This window comes from Macaca nemestrina, chromosome 3 (assembly GCF_043159975.1).
Source record: "Macaca nemestrina isolate mMacNem1 chromosome 3, mMacNem.hap1, whole genome shotgun sequence".
Lineage (NCBI taxonomy): Eukaryota > Metazoa > Chordata > Mammalia > Primates > Cercopithecidae > Macaca > Macaca nemestrina.
Genome location: NC_092127.1, coordinates 81,194,704 through 81,215,794, shown reverse-complemented (window position 1 = coordinate 81,215,794; position 21,091 = coordinate 81,194,704). Strand labels below are relative to the sequence as shown.

Below are 21,091 nucleotides of genomic sequence, written 5' to 3'. Positions count from 1 at the left end.
GTGTCTTTTAATTGGACCATTTAGTCCGTTTACATTTAAGGTTAATATTGTTATGTGTGAACTTGATCCTGTCATTATGATGTTAGCTGGTTGTTCTGCCCGTTAGTTGATGCAGTTTCTTCCTGGCATCGATGGACTTTACATTTTGGCATGTGTTTGCAATGGCTGGTACTGGTTGTTCCTTTCCATGTTTAGTGCTTCCTTCAGGATCTCTTGTAGGGCAGGCCTGGTGGTGACAAAATCTCTAAGCATTTGCTTGTCTGTAAAGGATTTTAATTTCTCCTTCACTTATGAAATTTAGTTTGGCTGGATATGAAATTCTGGGTTGAAAATTCTTTTCTTTAAGAATGTTGAATATTGGCCCCCACTGTCTTCTGGCTTGTAGAGTTTCTGCCGAGAGATCTGCTGTTAGACTGATGGGCTTCCCTTTGTGGGTAACCCGACCTTTCTCTCTGGCTGCCCTTAAGATTTTTTCCTTCATTTCAACTTTGGTGAATCTGACAATTATGTGTCTTGCAGTTGCTCTTCTCAAGGAGTATCTTTGTGGCATTCTCTGTGTTTCCTGAATTTGAATGTTGGCCTGCCTTGCTAGGTTGGAGAAGTTCTCCTGGATGATATGTTGCAGAGTGTTTTCCAACTTGGTTCCATTCTCCCCGTCACTTTCAGGTACACCAATCAGATTTAGATTTGGTCTTTTCACATAATCCCATATTTCTTGGAGGCTTTGTTCATTTCTTTTTACTCTTTTTTCTCTACACTTCTCTTCTTGCTTCATTTCATTTGTTCAATCTTCAGTCGCTGATAATCTTTCTTCCAGTTGATCGAGTCGGTTACTGAAGCTTGTGCATTTGTCATGTAGTTCTCGTGTCATGGTTTTCATCTCTATCCATTCTTTTAAGGTCTTCTGTGCATTGATTATTCTAGTTATCCATTCATTCCTTTTTCAAGGTTTCTAGTTTCTTTGTGCTGGTTATGTAGTTCCTCCTTGAGCTCTGAGAAGTTTGATCGACTGAAGCCTTCTTCTCTCAACTCATCAAAGTCATTCTCCATCCCGCTTTGTTCCATTGCTGGCGATGAGCTGTGTTCCTTTGGAGGGGGAGATGTGCTCTGATTTTTTGTATTTCCAGCTTTTCTGCATTACTTTTTCCCCATCTTTGTGGTTTTATCTGCCTTTGGTCTTTGATGATGGTGACATCCTGATGGGGTTTTGGTGTGGGTGTCCTTTCTGTTTCTTAGTTTTCCTTCTAACAGTCAGGACCCTCAGCTGCAGGTCTGTTGGAGTTTGCTTGAGGTCCACTCCAGACCCTGTTTGCCTGGGTATCAGCAGCGGAGGCTGCAGAAGATAGACTATTGCTGAACAGTGAGTGTTGCTGTCTGATTTTTGCTCTGGAAGCTTCGTCTCACAGGTGTACCTAGCCATGTGAGGTGTGAGATGTCAGTCTGCACCTAGTGGGGGATGTCACCCAGTTAGGCTACTCAGGGGTCAGGTACCCACTTGAGCAGTCAGTCTGTCCATTCTCAGATCTCAACCTCCATGCTGGGAGAACCACTGCTCTCTTCAAAGCTGTCAGACAGGGACATTTACCTCTGCTGAAGTTTCTGCTGCTTTTTGTTTAGCTATGCCTGGTCCCCAGAGGTGGAATCTACAGAGGCAGGCAGGCCTCCTTGAGCTGCAGTGGGCCCCACCCAATTTGAGCTTCCTGGTGGCTTTGTTTATCTACTTAAACCTCAGCAATGGTGGGTGCCCCTCCCCCAGCCTGGCTGCCACCTTGCAGTTAGATCTCAGACTGCTGTGCTAGCAATGAAGGGAGGCTCCATGGGCGTGGGACCATCTGGGCCAAGTGTGGCATATAATCTCCTTGTGTGTCGTTTGCTAAGACCCTTGGTAAAGCGCAGTATTAGGGTGGGAGTTACCCAATTTTCCAGGTGTTGTGTGTCTCAATTTCCTTTGGCTAGGAAAAGGAATTCCCTTCCCCCTTGCACTTCCCAGGTGAGGCGATGCCTCGCGCTGCTTCAGTTCTCGCTGGTTGGGCTGCACCCTTGAACCAGCACCGACTGTCTGACACGCCCCAGTGAGATGAACCCGGTACCTCAGTTGAAAAGGCAGAAATCACCTGTCTTCTGTGTCATTCATGCTGGGAGCTGGAGGCTGGAGCTATTCCTATTCGGCCATCTTGGGCACACCCCAGATTTTCAGGATCTTGATAACCTGTTTCATAACCTTAGGTAGTTGTCAGCTAGGTAGCCTTAAATTTGCATATTAAAGGAAACAACTCAGGTGAAAATCAAATAGCAAAATTTGCATCATAAGATACAGAGAGAAAAAGTCTAGAGGGAGATTAAAGATGAATGCCAAATCAAACGTAAAATTATAAAAATCTATCATAGGATTGCATAAGGAAACCAATTTTATTTAGAGATTACCTATCTATCTTTTAACCAGATCTCTGAACCCTGGGCAGAGCCCACACTGAATCCTGGGTTTCCAAAAAGGGAGAATTTTTGTGAGGCTAGACCATGTGATGATTTTATGGTGCACTTTAAAAAATTTTTTTACACAAAGATATTTCTAAGTGTTTAAACTACACTTTTCTTTAAAAACTGAAGCTAAGCCTCTGTTGCAATAACTATTTTAGTCAATAAATCAGGTAACAATACAAAAGCAAGCAGTTTAAAAGCTGAGATGAACTTGTCTGTTTATACTCTTGAAGTTCCATAAGGAGAAACAGGTTTCTCCCTGAAAGGGAGTCTGATGCCTTCTCCATTTTCTTTAAGGAACCCCAGGCTATTATAAAGTATTTTTGGTCCCTCATGAAGCAGAGGGTGAAAGAGAAAGGAGAGACAGCAGAAGTAAAGGAAGAAAACAGAATCCAGTCAACTGAGAAGAAAAAATTTTTTTAAAAAGGGTGCTGGGCATGGTGGCTCATACCTATAATTCCAGCACTTTGAGAGGCCAAGGCAGGTGGATCAACTGAGGTCAGAAGTTCAAGACCAGCCTGGTTAACATGGTGAAACCCCATCTGTACTAAAAATACAAAAATTAGCTGGGCATGGTGGTGTGTGCCTGTAATCCCAGCTACTTGGGAGACTGAAGCAGGAGAATCCTTTGAACCCAGGAGGCTGAGGTTGCAGTGAGCCACAATCACACCACTGTACTCCAGCCTGGACAACAGAGCAAGACTCTGTCTCAAAAAACAAAAAAAACAAAAAAAAGGACAAGGTCCTAGGGGAGAAAAAAGAAAAACATGAAGTCCTCTTAAATACAAACACATGCAAACATACAGACCCACCTCGTGGATGGTAGTTTTCAATTAAGCTGACTTTAACCATTGAGTTCCTTTAAAAAAAAATACTCTTTAAATCTCATTTCCATATTTCACGAACTAGGACAAATTGCCGCTATTTCAGAAGTACCAAGTATCAAACCAGAAAGGGCTTGATTTAGTAACCAAATCTCAGGCTGTCATGGTGGGAAAAGAAAAGGCAGAACCTTAGCTATTGAAATGCAGCATGGGGTGACTGCCATTGCTTTCAGTTTGACCTGGCTAGCAAAAAGGTGGCTTTGTTATGTAAATAAAGCCCCTTAAGTAATCAAAATTAAAAATCTTTCCTTTTTTTTTTTTTTTTCCTTTTTCTGGCTGTTTTTCTCCCCCCACTATACCACCTTACCATACTACCTTTTTTGTGTGTGTCTATGAGAATTTAGCCACTTCAGAGGCCTTGTTCCCCATAATTTGGAACTTTCATTCGGATTTGATCAAGTTGGGTGAAGTTGGTTAAACCCAATGGGAAAAAGACTGAAACAATATCAAAAACAGAAACAATAAATAAAAAACCAGTTAAGCAAAACAAATGATTACACAACTTATATGATTACTGAACGCTCTAATGGTAAAGAGACATTAAGAGCAGCTGGTTGTTAATGTTAACTTTAGCCAAGACAAAACCCGATTTAGTTAGTTATCTAGGGGTGGGTGGGTCTCAGACTGAAGACTGCTGTCTATCCTAATGAAGCAGCCTTGTTGTCTGGGGTGATACCTGAGGTTCATTGTCTCATGCAGAGGAAATCAAGGACATGGACACACATGGAGCGAGGTTAAAAGCAGAGAATTAATAGGCAAAAGGAAAAGAGCTTTCTCCTGCAGAGAGAGGGGTCCCAAATGGGTTTCTGCTTCCTCAGTGAAATGCAGGAGGTTTTACAGATGAGCCTGAGGAGGTGGTGTTTGATTTACATAGGGCATGAAAGATTGCCTGGACCAGGTGTGCCATTTGCATAAGGGTGCAAAAAACTGGCCACCTCCACCCTAATCTTTTATTATGCAAATAGGTTATCTTCCTGGCCAGCACCATGTTGCCTGTGTCTTTACTGTACACATGGTGACAAAAGGGAAGATGGAGCCTCCACGTTGAACATACCTGGCTACCAGGTAGCCATTTTGTATTGGCACAGCTGCCAGCAGCAACCTGTGCAAGCTTCCAGCTTGCTTATCTATGTTTGCAGCTCAATTTTTCAGGCTGCTCTTCATTAGACAAAAAAAAAAATGTTTCTCGGGCTGCTTTCTGTTAGAAGGGAAGCCTTGCTGAGGACTCTTTTACCCTCACTATCTGCCTAAATAACTTTTCTATCTTCTGTGTCACTAGGAGCAGGAAAAAAAAAACTCATCTTCCCTTTTGGAAGGGAAACTCCGTAAAGGAGTTACCTGCGTTCCATCATCATGGAAGCAAGAAAACGTGTCTTCCTTGTATTGGAAGCAACTAAAACTCCAAAAAAAAAGTTGTGACAGCAAAATAAACTTTAGATCTCAACTAGAATTGGGGAGATCAGGGATTCTCTGGAATGGGTGCTTCCAGGCCTCAGCAAATTGTCCTGTTGGTTTAAGCCATAAAGATAGCCCAAGACTCAACCAAGCACTGATAGATTTGTCAAAGGTTAGGGGCATCTCCACTCAGAATCCCTCTGTGGTTACCAAAATGTGAACCCTGAAAATTTGAGACAGGTCTCAGTTAATTTAGAAAGTATTTTGCCAAGGTTGAGGATGCACGCCCATGACACAGCCTTGGGAGGTCTTGATGACATGTGCCCAAGGTGGTCAGAGCACAGTTTGGTTTTATACATCTTAGGGGGACATGAGACATGAATCAACATATGTAAGATGAACATTGGTTCGGTCTGGAAAGGTGGGACAACTCAAAGCAGGGAGGGGGCTTCCAGGTCATAAGTAGATAAGAAATAAATGGTTGCATTCTTTTGGGCTTCTGATTAGCCTCTCCAAAGCAGGCAATGAGATATGCATTTATCTCAGTGAGCAGATGTGTGAGAATGAGAGGCAGGTTTGCCCTAAGCAGTTCCCAGCTTGACTTTTCCCTCTAGCTTAGTGATTTTGGGACCCCGAGATATTTTCCTTTCACAATAGGAATGAATATGTTGCGATCATTGTCTTGATGACAAACATTCTGTCCCAAGATTTGTTGACACATGATGAATGTGCTGTGTATATTTAATCTTAATCCCAAGGAAAATATTAATTTTAACACTAATGACGATAAATGGGCATTGTACTCACATAGTGTTCTTACTCCCAGAGGCACAAAGCTCTTCACAATTATTTAGTCATTCTCATAGCAGTCCCATGAGGTGGGTGGCTGAGTGTTTCCTCTTGGGGAAAAAAAAAGAAAAAAGGTTACTAATTGGATTTTCTTCTGTTCCACATTCTGTGTTCTAGAACCAAGTAGCTACCTTATAAAGACCATCTGTACATCCACTGTGAAATGGAGTTTCAAAATCACAAGCTTCTTTCACACATGAACACAAGTCTAGGAGCACATATGAAAGAGTAAAGTTGAAGGGAATTTGGATGATGGTTTGGCAAGATGCTGTAAGTGGATTAGGCAAGGCTGCTAAAGAGATACAGGAAATGGCTGTGTTAGTGCTTCGGACCGACCTCCGTTAGAAGTAGTAGTTCATGGTGTTGAAGGTTTGTTGTTGAAAATACCTTCCTGAGGCACCTCTTCATTGTGCTTATTCTTCCCACAACATTGTGCCAAGACACTGTCAAGCCAGAGGGCCACTGGGCCTTTCTTATCCTGCTGTAATGTATTGATAGCTGGGGGCTCTGCAGAAGGACAAGAGAAAGGTGAGATGTTTATAATTCTCAGTAGCACCTTTTAGCTAGTCTCATGCTCCCTTATCCCCTATTTCTCTACCAGGCCAGCTTTCCATATGCTTTTGCTTTCTCAGAATCAGAGCCTGTGTGTGGACACATCTTGTCCCGGGAGCAGGGAAACAGTACAACCAAACCTCTCACTTTATCTAGTGACCAGCATATCCCACTCCTTCCTTTCACAATATGCCAATCAGTCTTCTCCAGTAGTCTTTCATCGTTTTAGCCCTGTCTCTTTGGTTAGACTGCAAGCTCTTTGGCTGAATGTTCAGGTCAGGTGTTTTTCACTCCTTTTAATTTCCCCTACATAGCCCTCAGCACTGGGGCATTTAGGTGTACAGTAAACACTTGTGGCTTATTTGCCACCCATAATTGTAAACAGGCATTGCCTGTACATATTGACTGCCATTTTCACTTTTTTTTTCTTTCATTAAATAAAGGCTTAGCTGTCATCACTTTGAGTTTGTCCTCCTCAGTTTTCCCTGAAGTTACCCTGAAAGGGGGTGGGGGGCGCTTTAAAATGCAGTGGATTGTGCTTAAGTTGAGCAGTGTATCCAGGGAGGGGACTAATTACAAGGTTTGAAAACCTCATCAGGTGGCTGGCTTCTGTAGCAGGACTAAAAGACTGCTCTCCTAAATTGAGAACAGCTGGGGCCGTGTACGAGCAAGTATAAAAGAGGTGGCAGTGGCACCCTGTGTCTTAAAGAAATGTGTGCTCTCTGGAACCTGTGAAGCTGAAGCCAAAGGTAGTTATCCTCATCAGTGTCGTGGTGGGTGAGTCCCCTGAGCTGGTCCTCTGGAGGCCCGTTTCTATTGTTTGGTAGAAATTGTGGTGGCTGCATCAAAATGTCATTAGTTACTAATTTATCATGCCAATTGTAGTGAGGTATTTTTATCCTTCAAATAAATTCTACTTGTTACCTGTGTGAGAGACATAGCTAAAGCTTGGTGTATCTTTTCAGAGTTATTTTGAAGACTGCCAGCTTTTCTTGTATATGGCATGCATCTCTGAATATAAAAGGATAAACTGAGGCTGTGCCATTTTAAATATCTTGAATGTGGTGTTCTTGAATCTGTTCTTGAAAGCGAGCACTTAAAAAGACTTGTTTTTTAATTAGAAAATAGAAAATTGACTATTTTGACAAATGCAGAGAGTAACAATTATTCAATGCATATAAGCCACCTACCAGTTTTGTATTCTTTCTTTATGGCTCATAGAAAATACAGTCTTTGGAAGGATTGATGTGATCTCTGGTTAATTTCTAGCTTATTATGACTTCATGATTAGCAACAAGTGATAGTGTCTGATGAAGTGTTTGCAATGTTGGGTCCTGATTTTTCTTTAAGGAAATTTAAAGGGAACTGATTGTTAAAATGTTCCTATTTCCTATTTCTACCGATACTAGCTCAAAAAGAGATGAGAATTCCAAGATAAAACAGTTCAGTATTTTGTAAATCAACTTGATCTCGGCAGCTTTAACTAGGTTCTGACATTATGTTTATAAAGCAAATGACTTTGGTATTTGTTTCCTTATTTTAAGAATTTTTTTTTTGGATGGTTGATAATTGGACAAGCATAGTTTCTGAACATAATTTTGTTTTTCTTTTAGGTGGGATAGTAACATCTTTTTGAGGGAAGAATTGGCTTCCTTTCTTGAAAGTGGTGAAGGTACAGCATATAGTTGCATGGAAGGAACGGTAATCAGATGGCTACCTTCTACCTTTTGTGTTAGGAAACAAAGTCCATTGTAAGAGTCCATGTTGATCTTGGAAATAGAAGGATTGAAAAAAGCTAAATTTCCACAAAGAACAAGAACTTGACCATCTCCTTTTTGATCTGAAGACTACGGGACAATGGATATCATAGAGACAGCAAAACTTGAAGAACATTTGGAAAATCAACCCAGTGATCCTACAAACACTTACACAAGACCCACTGAACCTGTTGAAGAAGAAAACAAAAATGGCAATGGTAAACCCAAGAGCTTATCCAGTGGGCTGCGAAAAGGCACCAAAAAGTACCCGGACTATATCCAAATTGCTATGCCCACTGAATCAAGGAACAAATTTCCACTAGAGTGGTGGAAAACGGGCATTGCCTTCATATATGCGGTTTTCAACCTCGTCTTGACAACCGTCATGATCACAGTTGTACATGAGAGGGTCCCTCCCAAGGAGCTTAGCCCTCCACTCCCAGACAAGTTTTTTGATTACATTGATAGGGTGAAATGGGCATTTTCTGTATCAGAAATAAATGGGATTATATTAGTTGGATTATGGATCACCCAGTGGCTGTTTCTGAGATACAAGTAAGTAAATCTAATGTTTTGGGGATTTGCCATGGGTTTGTTTTTGAGTGAATAGATGAGTAATTGAGATCATCTTTCCTTTTTATTCCAATAAATTCAGTCTTACCCAAACATTTGATGAAAGAAAGCAGTAGAAAGCTCTACCACATTGAATAAATTCAGTCACTATTCAGTAAGTGTTTGTTGAGCAACTGTGTATGAAAGTGGCAGTGTACAGCAGTACTGTGGTGGGTGACTCAGAGTTGATGAATTTAAGGTGCAGTTCCTGACTTCCAGCTATGGTATTTGTATGATAAATCAAGAGGCTTGGAAAGGAATAACATTCACTTCCATCATGTTTGTTATTTCAGGCTCTTGACAAGTGGGAAAAGGAATAGGTTGAGAAACTTTTTTCTCCATTACTCATAATGTGATGTCTGTATTGGTCTAGAGTCAATAGCCTGCTTTAAGGTTTGCCTGGATTCAGTTCTCAAATTTTACATTTCTGTGGGGCTGGGTGTGTGGGTGTGGTTTTGGTTTTTTGTTTGCTTGCTATCTAGTTACAAGAGTTTAAGAAACTGAGTTTAGAACTGAATCCATGCGGTTTTGATTTTTAGATTTCTAAAGTAAACTTGCCCTCTGGTTTTCCTTGGACATCACAAAGGAGCTCATGGTTCACTGGGTTCAGCCTCCTCATTTTTGGAATAGTAGGAAATCAAGAAGAAATAAGTCAGGTACTTTTGCTTTGAAGACACTTAAGAATTGGACATAGCCCTGAAGTGGTTATTTCTGCTTCTCTATGTGAATTCTGACTCCTAGTCCATAAAAACAAAGGCTCCTTAATTCCTCCTTTCCTCTCATTCATCATTTAGACATTTGTTTTCTACTGGGATGGTAGTGATTAAATCACTAAAATATGATTTTGATCAAAACACTGATCATAATATGGAGTTTAAAAATGTAATATATGCTAACTTGTATACAATATGAAGATTCCAGGTCACATAGGATTTCAGTATTAATGCCACAAGATCATTCTTAGAGAATTTTGGCTGTATTGTTTTTCAGTTGGTAACATTTTTCATTACTTGATCAATTATAGGACTCTCAATGTGGTATATCCACTCAGACCCTAACACTGTTACTGTTTTGTGATTAGAGGAATTCAAAGAGTTCCCCAAATGCAACTTTGCAGTCTTAAAACGTTATTCCACAAACTGCAGTCATTCCTAAGCATTTTCCTTAATATAACTCTTCATGTGTTTCCTTAATATGCTTAAGTAATAGACTTAACTATGAGTTGTCTTTTACTTAAAAAAGTAACTTGCTCCTTAAATTGTTAAAGGATGCTTTATGCTAAAAGCAAAAAATGTATTTATGAACTTCAGTGTTTTTCTTTTTAGTGTCTGGAAATTAACACAATGTAAGAGAGCCTGCTAAGGCTGCAGATAATTTGCTTTCTTCTTTATTTAGAGCAAGGTTTTATTGATATATGTGTGAAACGAGAAATTGTCCAGGATCTGGTAAGTATGTGGACTCCACCCTGAAGTATAGTTTTTCCCTCAATTTAGCTATATTTTCATCTAGATTCTTTTTGAATTTTCATTAGATAGTTATTGTTAACTGCCTGTACTTACCACCTTAGATTTCAACATATCCAAACACAGGGTCACATAGCCGGACCATACATTTTAATGATATCCACTGTTTCAGTTGCAATTCACACAAGTTTGCCTTTTTACATTTGAAGTAGAATTGGATCTTACATTTTAGTAACTAGTAGAATAATTTTTATAACCTGTTTTGAGCATCCCAGCTGAGTGAGGAATGTTGCTTACTCTCTCTTTTAAAAGCACCTTTCAAAGCTATGGTAAAAAAATCATTAGCACTAGTTCATTTTCTAAATAAGGCTGTAGAGTACATCTTTCACCTTCTAAGTTTTCTGTTTTGAGTACAGCTGAACTCAGAATGCTGGGATGAATGTAATTGACTCATAATAATTTCTGCTTATTACTTCACCTTGTCTAACAGCATGGAGCACAATTCAAAACAGCACTCTGTTGGAACCTGAGGTTGGATCAAAGGCTGAATTGGTTTTCCCTTAACCGAGGGGAGAAACTCAGCACTGTTTATTACCTGCTCCTTTTTAGTACCAGGAAAGGCAGAACTAGAATAGCAAACCTTTAAAGAAATGCCTTAGGGATAAATAAATACTCTCATCTACCAGTCTAGGTAGTGTTCCCTTCTATTTTTTTTTTTCTTTTGACCCCAGAAACCTTGGAATACTCTTAAAATAGCTATTGGAAACAGCTGAAATATATATTTACACATAATTCTTGAAATTAGAAGTTCCAGATGGTACCTGAGTTAGACTTTGATTCATGTCAGAACCACAATCTTACGGAAAACTTAAAATATGTCACATTACCTGAAACTGCCTGTTTTTCCCGAAGTCTTTGATCACTACCAGTCTTGAAAGCTTGAGAGCTCTGAAAATGAGAGACCTCGAGTAATATGTTTTATGTACTAAGGAAATAACACCTAGCAAGTCTAGGGGCTTTATGTGGAGTCCCACTCATCTCTTAATCCCCAGAGCCCAGAGCTTATAGACCTAACTATACAACAGAAAAGGAGCTGTCCTGTTCAGCTGGACTGAGGACATTCAGACCTGTGATGCCCATTCAGATACCCATGAGGCAATGGTACAATGGCAGAGCCCTTCCCCTTTGAAGACAGGATCCTCAGTCATCCACTGGGAAGCCTGGCTTAGGCTGAGAACTCAGGTCATGAAGCACAGGGGCTAATGTTAGTTAAGACAACTTTCTTCCCACAGAAATATAAAGTGAAAAATGACTTGTGGGATTTTTTTGTCCTTTTTTGATCAAGATTGAATAAAATAATCAGCTTATAATTCACTATTAAATGTAATTAATTGTATGAGAACACTTATGGACATTTTCAAGATAGAGTTTTTTGAAAATCTATTTAGCCACAGAGAGAATAGTTCATCCTGTGTTGTCAAAATACCTTCAGATGGTCCTCAAATAAACCCTGCTTATACCGTGGGTTAAATGTGTTGTCACATTTCCCTATGTGTCTAATGATGTAATGTCACCTTGACTCATTAGTTAATTCCTCTGTGATCGTAGCTTGCTTATTCCTTTCATATGTTCTCAAGAGAGGGTTTTAATGCGGTGAGTTGACTGAAAATACAGACAGGTTCATTGAATTCTCTGGTAAAGAGTGCCTTTGAGGAGAGGTGATTACGTAGACTCTTCGTCTACTTTAGTTCCCCCACTGCACACACACACATCCTTTGGAAGTCAAACCACCTAGATTTATTGCAGTAAGTGAATCTTCATTTTGAAAACTGTGGTGCAATCTCTCCATGGAACTGTAGGGATGGGCAACTCACAAGTAAGCCTTTAAACTCTGTGAAACTGTGGTTTGTTTGTTAATGCCATTCTGTACCGATTATTCTTTATCCTGTTAAACATTGTTTTATTTTTCATTAGGAATAAAAACAAACAGTAAACCTGTTTTTCCCCATCCCTATTTTTTCCTTTAGGTCAATAGTGGGACGCAGATTCTGTTTTATTATTGGAACTTTATACCTGTATCGCTGCATTACAATGTATGTTACTACTCTACCTGTGCCTGGAATGCATTTCCAGTGTGCTCCAAAGGTCAGTACTTCCAAACTACCACTTAGAAGAAACCAGGCAAACAGTCATTGATCACTTACCCTTTATTATACATTCTTCTAGACACTTTCCTATGTGTTAACTGAAATCTAGCATCTTTTCTGTCTTCTATTTAGATTTGAGAGGAAGAAATTAAAATGTATTTATAAAATATATTTTGTGCTAAAAAAAAATATTTTCTGCTAACTGAAAATTACCATTGGGGGTTTGACTCTACTTTGTTACCTTCTCATTTACTTATTCATTAATGCATTCATTCTACAGGCATTAAGCTTATGTACCAGGGATTGTAGTAACCCAAACAATATCCCTCTTCTGGAGCTTATATTCTATTAGGGATGACAAATTATAAACAAAGTCATAATTTGTCACATGATGATAAGTCAGGTGATTGTCACATGGAGAACAGCAGAGCTGAGTAAGGTGAAAGGGTGCTTGAGGGTTCTATTTGATGATATAGAGGTCTTTAATAACAAAGCATTTGGGCAGGAACCAAGACCAGGAAATGAGGCATGTGGATGGCATGAGAGCTCTAGGCTAAAACACTGCTTATTCACAGTGAATAAAGGAAGAGTAGGGAGGCCGGTGTGTCAGAGTGGAGTTGTGAAGGGTCGGGGTTTGCAGACCACAGATCACATAGGGTCTCGCAGTGTGGTATAGGAACTTCAGCCTTAGCGGTAGCAGTGGAAATAATGAGAAGTTGTTCAGTTCGGGATATAGGATATGCTAATAACTTGGATATGGGTTTGAGAGAAAGGAGTCAAGGATGACTCCAAGGTTTTTAGCAGCTGGAAAGAGAGAGTGGCCTTTGAGTGAGACAGTGCGTGAGGATGTCTTCTGAAACCGTCCTAAGAAGGAATTACAGTTTATCCAGAAAGAGCGAGTTCTTGAGAGAGCTGTTAATCATCTTGGACTTCAGTGCACCCTGGTTTACAAAATGGAAAATTACAAATCATGTGCTTTCTGGACAAAGGAATGAAGTCTAACATCATATTTTACTGAACACTAAGCAGATGTCTGAGGTGAAAGAAAAATCGAGCTTCTCTGAAGACGTCCACAGTCTCCCTCACCAAATATAGGTGTGGCTGGAGAAGCTATACTTTTCCAAAGCCATCAAAGCAGAAAATGTCTGTAATTAAAACAGTGTACATATTGAATTTAAACACTGGCTGATTTTAGTGAAGCTAATTTAAGGCGTGGGAGAAGTTCAGAAGTGTAATAAACACTTCTAAGGGGCTATTGCAATGTGTTAAATGGAGAAATGGCCACAGAAAAGAAGGCAAACCCATCTTAGTAACGGATGAGGTTTGCAGGATGAATTGCTATGATTATAGAAAGAAAGTAAATTAAAGATTGTCCTCCGTGGAAGAGTTGCAATCTTCAGAAGCCACATCAGTGCTGTTGGATAGCCAAGCTACAAATAGTCACAGTGGAACCTCTGGTAACATCCTTACTAATCATCTCCCAGGTTCACTTGTTGGGACCCCTTCCTGAAGCATAAGCAAGCTATACATGCCTGAATCATGGTTCAGTAAAAGAAACACAAATCAGTTGGTTTGACTAGAGGTGAGGTGGTGTCATAGAACAGGCATCAGAGTTGTGTTCTGAATTTGGTTCGTCTGCTGGCTTTGGGTGCTGCTTAGATGTTTATGGTTACAAAGCTATTAGATAATCTACTTGTCTCCTGTGTTGCTGACTCTATAGAATGTCCTTCATGACTATAAGGAATATCAGAACTTTGTATATGGAAGCCACTCACTATGGAAAAGTGTCATATCTGTTATAGTAATTGATGCCTGTACAACTTGTAACTCACCAGACATGCTTACAAGAGCCATCATAGTGAAAGCTTTGCTTTCCTAGTTTTCCAGTTGCCTTCTCCTTTATGTATCCTATGGTTCACTTTTAATTTTTTGCTTAGAATTTGCTTTAATCTCCAATCCAAGTTTTGATTGACAGTCGGACAATCTGTGTTCTTCAAAGTGTGTTTAGATGAGTGTTGGCCCAGTTATTATAAAATGATTACATGAAATGATTTAGCTTTGCAAACCTATTTTTCCACATATAAGAATGTTTGGCTGGGAGAGCAACATTCCCCTTCCCTGAGAAAGTTTTCTAGGGCGAGCTATCCCTCACCTTGGCCACAGGTGGCCAAACACCTACTTTTTTTTTTTTTTTTTTTGAGACAGAGTTTTGCTCTTGTTGCCCAGGCTGGAGTGCAATGGTGCAATCTTGGCTCACCACAACCTCCACCTCCCAGGTTCAAGCAGTTCTCCTGCCTCAGTGTCCCGAGTAGCTGGGATTACAGGCATGTGCCACCACACCTAGCTGGTTTTTGTTTTTGTTTTTGTTTTTTTAGTAGAGACAGGGTTTCTCCATGTTGATCAGGTTGATCTCGAACTCTCGACCTCAGATACTTACCTTCTTAATGGAAGAAACAATGTAGATGATAAGCTTTCCTATTTGGCAGTAGCCAAGTTGGTCTCTCCTGTACCTAATGTACCACCCATTGCACTCCAGCCTGGGTGAAGGAGCAAGACCCTGTCTCAAAAGGTCTTTCTGTATTTCTCTCCCGTGTATTCTATTACATGATTTTTTTTCTGAGCATTATTCTTTGATTTTCTCAATCAATTTGCTCTACACTCGTCTGATCTGAATCCCCCACCCAATCTAGCCCCTCAATAATTCAGTATTCCAATTTTCTGTGCCTACAGTTTTGACCAACTCCTTCCTGTATGATTAAATTGTAATGGAGTACAAACCTCTCCAGCCCTTGGCCTAGCCCAGCATTGTTTCTCATGTCATCACAGTGGCTTTGTGGGGCTGCTGCACCTTGTCCAAAGGAGCTCTCCTAGCCTCCTGCCATAGCACACAGGCTATTTCTTTAGGGATGTTTTTCCTAATCAAAGCTACTCGTTTTTAAAGCTGCCAGTGCATCCCTAATCCATCATTTTCAAACCTATTTAAATTATTTAATGAGTTGCAACTCCTCTTCTTAATTGTAAATGTTTTGATCAGACATTAATACAGCTATATGTCTGTCCACTTTAGGCTGCCCACCTAATACAAGGTACCAATTCACTGTAGAGAATATTGGTAATGTGGTATGCAGCTGAATCAAATATTAACCATTCAAAACCCTCACTTCCCCCTGCAAAAAGGAAAGAAAGTAGCTTTGATCTGCTTTTTAGCACATAGTCATGGTGAAGTCATTGGTTATTAATATTTTTAAAAGCTTTGCCCAAGGACACACCACCACCAAGACATATTATTAGTAACATATTGAATAATTTAAAACATGTCAATAAAACTTGCCAATAAATGAATAAAACCCAGTTTGAGGAGCTTCTCCTTGGATTCTTTTTGACTTTTTAGGTTAAAAAGAAAAAAAAAAATCACAACCTGGTGTCCTTTCTAAGAGTCACACAATTAGACTGAAACATGATTTTAGCCACTTGTAGATTCCCTTCTTAACCTTCTTGTGTCGTTCAGCTTAATGGAGACTCTCAGGCAAAAGTACAACGGATTCTACGATTGATTTCTGGTGGTGGATTGTCCATAACTGGATCACATATCTTATGTGGAGACTTCCTCTTCAGCGGTCACACGGTTACGCTGACACTGACTTATTTGTTCATCAAAGAATGTAAGTAATAGCCCATTCCCACTGAACTGATAACTGTAGTGGGAGGGGTCCCTGGGCTCTGAAATTGATAGGAGCCCTTATTTTCTTGGGATTGATAAGCTGTGAAAGAGACAGGTGTGTGTGTGTGTGTGTGTGAGAATATATGTGTGGGTGTGTGTGTGTGTATATATATATATATAATATTTCAACTAGTCATATGTGATTTGAACCCTGAAGGCTTAAAACTTGGCCCTGGCTTCTCTCTAGCATTTAACATGCCTCTAAAACATCTCCCTTCTTGGTTAGTACTTCTTAAGGTATGAAAATCTATCTTAATATTAGAATTAATTGTTAATTTTATTGCAAAAAGGATTGGTACATTCTAAAGACAGTTGTAATGACCTTTGCATCATTTGTAGGACACTTCCATTCTAGCATTCCAAATAATTCAGTTAATGTGTTCCTCTTTTTAAAACATTTCCAAGTCTCACTTTATTCTAATTTCATCATTTTCCAGCACTTTCTATGCTTTCATAGGAGTCTTCATGGACCATTTTGCCAATACTGATTATTTTCTTCTCAAGAAGAAATGTGGTGGCCAAAAATAAAAATCTTTCTATATTTATGTGCTTAGTTCACATTATAGAAAATCCTTGGGTTTTCTAGTAGGTTTTATGGCCAAAATCATGTCTATCATGTCTTGTTCTTTGTAGGGTTGTACTGTTTTAGCTGCCCAGTAGATCCCATTTTTATATATTTCCGAGGTTTTGTATATTTAGGCCTGTTACCTCAAAATCCTTTTGAAGTAATAATGCTTCTCCCTTCAGGTTTGCAAAGCTGGTCAGTATTACCCTTCATCTTTAGTTCCAAGTTACCTCATGCCAGTATTTTTAAGAGGTTTATCTTAATCCTTTTCACTGGACATATTTAAAAGGAGGTCTTTCAGCAGAGAGCAGCAGAAGGCAGCTTCCCCTCCCCTGTCCTCCTTGCTCTTCCCTCCTCACTTGGCCCTTTGTTAATCCAAATAGGTTCATCCTAATTGAATGGTGGTGTGGAAGTCAAGGGTTATCTTCAGTGGTGCAGAAGTGAATTATTGCCCCTTTGATTACCTGGGGTATTTGGTTTAAGTTCTGCTGTGAGGGCAAGATGACAAAAGAGTTGAGGTTCTCTGTAGTAGATGAAGTCAAGTCTTTTTTTGTGAGAATTGTAGCATCTCTTTGTTGCTTCCTTTGTAAATTCTACATACAGACCTGCGGTAGGGAGAAATTGGGATACATGTGGGGTCTTCATACTTGACTTAAAAGTTGAAGCCTCTGCACCTTTTCCCTTATTTCTATTCTCACACTCTTGGGGTGGTGGGGTGGGTCCTGGATCTGTCTCTGCACCATCATCAGAGGATGGTCTCTTCCTTAAATTTAGTCACTCCATTTCTAATATTGAGTTATTGGTTCTGGGGGGTTGGGTGGAAGGATATATGTTGCTATGGTTCTAACTCTAATTTTGCCAAGGAAAATTCCATCAGTGTGCAATGTAAGATCAGTCATTGTCTAGTCTAGATGTACATTTGAGTTTCGGATCTTCTCTCTAATCTGAAGATCATAAAAAACTTACAGAAGGAGATGGGGATGAGGGTGGAGGTGGGGAAGGGCATTTCAGAGTGAAGGCATTGTAGGTTTAAAGTAATAAAAACACCCCCAGGAAACTTAGATTCAGTTTTCTAAAATAACTGAAAACCAACTGATATTAACTGTATTAGTCTGTTTTCACACTGCTGATAAAGACATAACCAAGACTGGGTAATTTATAAAGAAAAGTGGTTTAATGGACTCACAGTTTCATGTGGCCGAGGAGGCCTCACAATTATGGTGGAAGGCAAAAGCCACATCTTACATGGCAGCAGACAAGAGAGAATGAAAACCAAGCAAAAGGGGTTTCCCCTTATAAAACTATCAGATCTTGTGATACTTATTTACCACCACAAGAAAAGTATGGGGAAAACCACCCCCGTGATTCAGTTATCTCCCACCAGGTCCCTCCCACAACACATGAGAATTATGGGAGCTACAATTCAAGATGAGATTTGGGTGGGGACACAGCCAAACCATATCATTAACAATATTAGCAAATAGACATAATACTTACTCTGTCCCAGGCACTATTCTAGGGCCTTGATGTAAATTAACTCATTTGATCCTTACAACCACCGTCTGAGGGATGCATTACTTTTTTCCCATTTTTCAGATGAGTAAACTTAAGCATAGAGAAAGTGATTGGCCACAGTGCATAGCCATCATTTGGAGAAGCAGGTATTCAGGTTGAAGCAGGCTGAATCCAGAGGTTTTGCTTTTAATTTCTTGGCTGTGTTTAGAACTTTGGAAATTCAAGCTGGTTGACTCTATTGTACTGCCAAGGAATAGTATACTTATCTATAAGCAGGGACATTGCTCATTATTGTACATTCTTTCACCTCAGAGCAACAGCAAGGCAACTTGTGATTGATTTTATACTTTAATGAAGGCCACTCAGTATGTAGAGACATTTTTCCCCAAGACATTATTTTGACTAGAGGTTTCTAAAATTGTGTAAATTTATATGTAGCATGCAAAGAATACCATTTTGCTTTCTCCAATTTTTGGTGAGAAATAAAGGGACATATCTGTAATACTTAACACAAACTCAATTTTATAGTCAATTCTGTATATAAGCAGAGCATTCCATGTTTATGTCTGCTTTTTTTCTAGGCAATTAGGAAAAACATTTATCTTCTAAATTACACTGTACGTTCTTGTTCTGAGTAAGCAGTGGTTCCAGTGGTTTCTTTGAAAAGTCTGCTTCTAGAATTAGATGCATCATTTATATATATATTTTTACTTTCCGCCTTTTGATCAGTTTGGACTCTTTCCTTCTTTGCTGTGTTGTCATAAGTAGATTTAAATTTAGTTGTGAGAGCACATGAAAATGTGGCACCATGACCATTTTGGGGTTAACAAGGGAGGGCTTCATACAGTCGTGCAAATATTATAATTGGGGTGTAGATTCCTGATAAAATTAGCCTGGAGAAATCAGACTAGCTGTTAGTGCCAAACATCTGGCTAGTAGAGAACAGTTTTTTGGTTTTTCACATTGCCACCCTACCAAGTCCATTGTCTCTATTATTTAATGCCTCCTAGGGCTAGAATTCCACACAGACAGTGATGTTAACTACTATTTGTGTCATCATCTAGCTCATTGTTATCCCTAGGGGATGAATGAGAAAGTAAGAGGATTACCATTTTGCCATTTCTATTTCAAAACACCTTCTATTCAATCTTTTCTTTGGGTCAGCCAGTGTTCTCAGTTGATGAGTGGTGGGCCCAATGTGGTAGCATAATAGGAAATACATTTTTATGTGAAAGCACTGCTGGGGTTTCCAGCCATTCCTAAAACCTCACTTGCAATTCCATGAGTAGTAAAAAGAGGATTCAGGCCACCTCTATACCTACTTCAGCTTTGCTTCTTGTGAATAAACAAATGCAAAATAGTTCTAGTTTGCCCAAACATTTTGAACTTCTAAGGTAAATACCAGATGACCTATACATTGGGAAGCAGGATTGCTAAGAGACCTTAGTGAGTGCCATAGTTGTTTCTTACAGCTGATAAGTAGAATGAACTTTTAAGTGGCCTTACCAGGAAGGCTGAGTCCACAAGTGAATGGTCAGGAATCCTAACCTTTACAGAGGGAATGTTTTATAGTTGCTATTGGCAATAACAGTGTAAAATTGCTGAGAATCAAAATACTGCTAGCCACAATGCCATTCCTTCTGACGCCCTTACCCTACACATACCCCTGGAGAACTAATATAAATTTAAAACCTGAAATTACTCCTGTTTTCCCATTTCCCTCCTTATTTTCATAGACAACCACCTTTTCTTTTGACCCCTACTATCTTTCTTTCCAGTGGAAAGTGGCTCCTTTATGTGAGCCAGTATGCAATTCCAGCCAACCTAATAAACAATTCTGTTCTCTTTCTTATGAAACAGCTTATTCACATGGGCAAGGCCTAGAATGTCTAGTGTTACCAGCTTCCCCAGCGAATGACTATTACGCCCACTGCCAGGGAGCCCCTCTGCCTCCCTCCTACCTGAGCAGATCCTGGGCAGTTCATAGTGACTCAGTTTACGTTATCAGTTTTCTCCTTCTGGTGACCTCTTGATCCTGGGTTATTCTACTTAAGGTCGTTAGGACAGACTGTAATCATTATATTCATCTCTGGGAATCTTATTAACTCTGTAATTTTTCTGCTGTCCAGATTCGCCTCGTCACTTCTGGTGGTATCATTTAATCTGCTGGCTGCTGAGTGCTGCCGGGATCATCTGCATTCTTGTAGCACATGAACACTACACTGTCGATGTGATCATTGCTTATTATATCACAACACGACTGTTTTGGTGGTACCATTCAATGGCCAATGAAAAGGTGAGAGCAGTGAAGATGCTTGGATAATTTCTTTGCTTTGAATGCAGTGGACCCTTTTCATGTCATGGGGTTTTAGATAGCTTAATGGGGATAACTGATGTTGCCACATTCACTTAAACATATATCCATTACTGCTTTTTAAAATAAAGAACTTCACAAATATGAATGCCATTTATGGATAAAGATGCCATAAGGTTATGGAGCACAGTGCATCACTAACTCAGGTAATTTACACTAGAATGAAGAAATATATGTACTAAATTAAAATTTAGGAACCTTCTCTGTAAAAGCATTGTAGTGCAGCTGGGTAAGACATAATCCCTGCCTTCAACTTAATTTTAAGGAGAAGGTAACAGCTATTTAAAAAAAAAATTTTTTTTTATTTTGAGACAGTCTTGTTCTATTGCCCAAGCTGGAGTACAGTGGTGCAATCTTGGCTCACTGCAACCTCCACCTTCCAAGTTCAAGCGATTCTTGTGCCTCAGCCTCCCAAATTGCTGGGATTACAGGTGCACCCCACCACGCCTGGTTTATTTTGTATTTTTAGTCGAGACAGGGTTTCACCATGTTGGCCAGGCTGGCCTTGAACTCCTGACCTCAAGTGATCCTCCTGCCTCAGCCTCCCAAAATGCCAGGATTACAGGCGTGAACCACCTTGCCCGGCTGATAGCAGCTATTGTTTAAAATCACAAACTAAATAGCTTATGAATGACTGGATTTGGTATATCCTCTGGTGATAATGGTGCTCTCTGGCTTCCCTTCCGATTCTTCCTCATTTGCTACTGCTGCTTCCTTGTTTCCAGATACCCTTTTCTTTCTTCTCCCATTCATACTTAAAGAGCTAGCTCAAATGCCAC

General features: G+C 39.8%; 1 protein-coding gene across 6 annotated transcripts in view; it reads left to right on the top strand.

The window, feature by feature from the left end:
- Positions 1 to 21,091, top strand: part of LOC105486291 (sphingomyelin synthase 2) — an 86,373-nt gene that overhangs the window by 64,201 nt on the left and 1,081 nt on the right. For 3 of the 6 annotated variants that reach the window (XM_071093222.1, XM_071093223.1, XM_071093224.1), the window contains exons 4-7: positions 7,772 to 8,470; positions 12,018 to 12,135; positions 15,646 to 15,799; positions 20,068 to 20,234. In XM_071093222.1, the coding sequence (XP_070949323.1) occupies positions 8,016 to 8,470; positions 12,018 to 12,135; positions 15,646 to 15,799; positions 20,068 to 20,234 (894 nt within the window). In that variant the 5' untranslated portion in view covers positions 7,772 to 8,015. Of the gene's footprint in view, positions 1 to 5,770; positions 5,877 to 6,011; positions 6,135 to 6,756; positions 6,908 to 7,771; positions 8,471 to 12,017; positions 12,136 to 15,645; positions 15,800 to 20,067; positions 20,235 to 21,091 lie in introns of those variants that run through there. The other 3 variants (XM_071093225.1, XM_011749110.3, XM_011749107.3) reach the window with 3 other exon arrangements.